The sequence below is a fragment of the Nothoprocta perdicaria genome, unplaced genomic scaffold (genome assembly GCF_003342845.1).
Source record: "Nothoprocta perdicaria isolate Ctin4 unplaced genomic scaffold, notPer1 scaffold_37, whole genome shotgun sequence".
NCBI classification, from domain to species: Eukaryota; Metazoa; Chordata; class Aves; order Tinamiformes; family Tinamidae; genus Nothoprocta; species Nothoprocta perdicaria.
In genome coordinates, this window is record NW_020455610.1 from 4,073,436 (window position 1) to 4,077,007 (window position 3,572).

A 3,572-nucleotide genomic window follows, 5' to 3' on the forward strand; every position below is an offset into this window, starting at 1 on the left:
TGAAGTAAGAAAAGATTACAGTAAATCATTGCTTACTAACATTTATTGTTAGCTTGGATTATGGCTGAGGGTTAGTGAAGAGGCAGGTCTGAACAGCAAAGCTTGCTATGCCATGGCCTTAGGGCAGCACGCACAGGGCTTTCCTGACTCCTATCTGTTCTCCAAAACAACACGTAAGAAACTTCCAACTCCTGCATTGTGAGACTGGCACCCTTCAGATATACTGAATTATTAAAAAAGAAAAGTAGGAAATCATGTATTTAACCCAATGAACTAGACAGAATAGCTCCTTCAGAGCACTGGATAAAAGGGTTCTTAAAATATTTTATTTTGCCTGAAATTCAGTGCAAAAGGAAATCATTTTCCCAAACACAATTCCTTATGGCAAGGTTTTGAACGTCCTGTAACAAGCATGGCAGTTGACCGTGAAATTTCAATGTGAAACTTATACAAAAATCTACATATATGCATATCTTGCTGCATGATATGCACTAAAGCAACATTAAAACAGAAACAAAAAATCCCATAGGATTCAGTCCTCTAAGAACCCTTAAAAAAACTAAGTACAGAGAAAAAGAAAAGAATTTACAGGGGAAGTCTTATTTCTGGAATTACTCCCCGATATTATTACTTTGGAATTAAAGAGAAAAAAAATGTTAAAAAAAAGTTTAAAGCCTAGCAGTCCCTGCTTGAAAAATAAAACAAAACAGAACAAAAAAAACCCCACTTATTAATTGCAGCATTGTCCTGTGCATCTATTTGGTAAATGAGATAGGGGCTCTGCACTGAGCTCAGTGAGTTGATGGAAAAAAACAGGAATTCTAATATGTACCAAGTGGCCCTTCTTGTAAAAGAAGCAGAGCAAAATGCCACTTAAGAGACAGAGGAGCGAATTCTCTGTGACAAAAGCTGCAAAGGGCTGAGGGCTTCCCCTTTCTCTGCGCTTCTGACCTTACATAAAAAGTGTCTTCTTAGAAAGCACCATGAAGCTGATGCACCAGCTCACTCAGGGGCATCAGTTACTGCAGCTACATCTGTGCAGCAACACGTGACCTGGGTGCATTAATATATACAGTAGAGTAGGGACTGAGGATCTGCCACATACTGCTCCTGGAATGAGAAAAAGGTAATTATGGGACACACAGGAACAGAAAAGATCCATTATTGTGTGCAGACTTAGAGGGTTTAGGCTAATACCTACCAAAAACTCCACTTCTCTTAAATGTAGTCTTAGACTCAATTTCAGGAGTGCATGGATTGTGTGGTGGGATCAAGGTTTCTTCTACTGTTGGGCACTGCAGGTTGACAGTCTGGTYGAAACATTATTCTAAGGGGAGTTTGATTCAAATCACTTTTTAAATTCAGAGGACATGCAAACACTTTCGGGTGGCAGTGAAGTCCGTCTGGGGGTGACTGWAAAGAAACTTCTCTATTTCAATTTTATTTTTTATAGTGAATGTTATGTTAGTGCAAGAGATAGTGATTTTAGCTCCTTTTGTGAACATGGGGGTGGGGTTGCCATCTGGAATGGTCTTTTTTCTTTTTCTTTTTTTTTTTTTTTTTTTTTTTTTCATTATGAAGGACCATTGCCTTAGCTTTTTTGGTTATTGCTTTTTTTTTCTTTTTTTTTTTCTTTTTTTGAAGACCATTCCATTTCTTTATTTTTTAACATCTTAAAGTCATAAGGACTTATATGCAAAGCAGTCATACACTTTATCATTAAAACCCATAGGTAAAATACGTACACAAATCCAACAAAAGGCTAGTACATAGTAAAGCCTAAGCATACTACTATGCAATATTATGAATACATAACTTTAGAGACTTCAGTTTAGTACTGTTATCTATTCATTTCTGAAAACATTCACAAAGATTTTAAATGCAAATTTTCATTCCGTATCTGGAATAAAACAAAAATTATCTATGTTATAACAACTTTTGGCCATGTGTGTTTGACCAATTCAGTAAATTACAAAGAACCCAAAGAATTCTGTAACTTTCTGTAGAACTATGTAATAAAAACATTGCATATGTTCCTAGTATGATGTCTTTAGCAATCATTTACTGAAATGTAACTCAAACATCAATCTCTCAAAACATATAACTGATCAGCTGCTTTTTAGCCTATATCCGAATCCAACTTCACCACATTTACCAAAGCCCTCCTTATTACAAAGATGCAGAAGTACATTAGGTAATACTAATGCAATGCAGGTGCCGTTCCAGCATCATCTGTGATCAGCCGAATCATCTTCTCCACGAGCGAGACTCATTCTCCTCCTCCTCTTCGTCGTCATCTTGGAGCAGGGAGTCATCCACCAGAGACTCCTCCTGAAACTTCAAGAGGAAAAGGGGAGAGTCTCTAGGTTAAGGCAGGGTAGAACTCTAAAAGAACTAAGATCTAAGAAAAGATCTAGGAACTCTAAAAACCAAATATATTCTTTATTAAATCTCATCAGAAGTTTTTATATATTCATTTTCTAAAACAAAGTAACGCTTTCAACAAAGTATAGTGGGTGCACACAGACACACATATATATTTTAAACAGGGGGCAAATGCAACTTGGTTTTGTATTCTTTTCAAAGGGACTTCAAAACGTCCAGGAGAGATGTTACCTTTCTGATTCTTCAGTATCATCCACACTCGAGCTGTTGGGTCGCCAAGATTTTTACGATGGAATTTTACATGAAGCATTAGTGTTACCTGGCCTCTTTTATCCCAAAGAGCTTAAACTACCTGAACAGCACGAAGTTTGACTCAGGGTCATTTCGATTTTGACAGCTTAAACTCAGCTGTCAGTTCTTCCCAATCTTCATAATAACAGGGGGGAAAAAGTCTTTATAGAAATCTAGACAAAATACATTAACAGATTTTCAAGTGCTCTACTGGCTTTCARTAACAATAAAATATGTCAAAAGAGTATACAAATACAGCTTTGGTTCACTAAAAGGTGTTATAGGATTCAGGAAGGCAAAGCTAAAATAAGAAGAAAAAATCATCAGGGAGTCATGTTTCTACTTTTGCCTAAGTATAGACATATATTAATGTCTAATATATTCAAACTAAATACATATGAACTACCCGTTATCCCAGAACTTCAAGACTGCACACTTTGCAATCAGTTTATSCATTAATGAAAAAACAAAATAAACCCAAAAAAAGAAATCATCAGGATTAGCCTCCTAGCCAAGTCTCCTAACTACAGCGYTGCAGTTATCCCTTCCTTACTCATTCCTCCTGTTTACAAGATTTACAGAAAGAGGAGCGAGGAGTGAAGTTTGGAGACCTTCCAGAGGGATGTGAGACTCTCAACTGAAAAAAGCCTATAAGGAAGCCCTCCCTTCTACCAGGAGGCTGTTCTGCAAGAGGGAGCAACTGCCATCTTATTTACCTTTGCTAATGGAAAGTTCATTTTGAAAAGCAGCTCTGTTTACATCTGGCTGATCCTACCAATCCAACCTGTGCGCCTGTGGTCCAGCCCAACAGGTAGAAGGGGACACTGAGGACAGTCACCATCCTACAGGGAAATAACTAGACAGACTGGGAACGTCTGGCCTGGAAGGTAGAATCA

The 3,572-nt window shown here is 37.5% G+C and overlaps 1 protein-coding gene across 2 annotated transcripts in view; it reads right to left on the reverse strand.

Annotated features, from left to right (window-relative positions):
- Positions 1-1,645: 1,645 nt before the first annotated feature.
- Positions 1,646-3,572, reverse strand: part of RBM26 (RNA binding motif protein 26) — a 51,011-nt gene continuing 49,084 nt past the window's right edge. For both annotated transcript variants that reach the window (XM_026044504.1, XM_026044505.1), the window contains exon 22: positions 1,646-2,337. In XM_026044504.1, the coding sequence (XP_025900289.1) occupies positions 2,248-2,337 (90 nt within the window). In that variant the 3' untranslated portion in view covers positions 1,646-2,247. The remainder of the gene's footprint in view (positions 2,338-3,572) is intronic.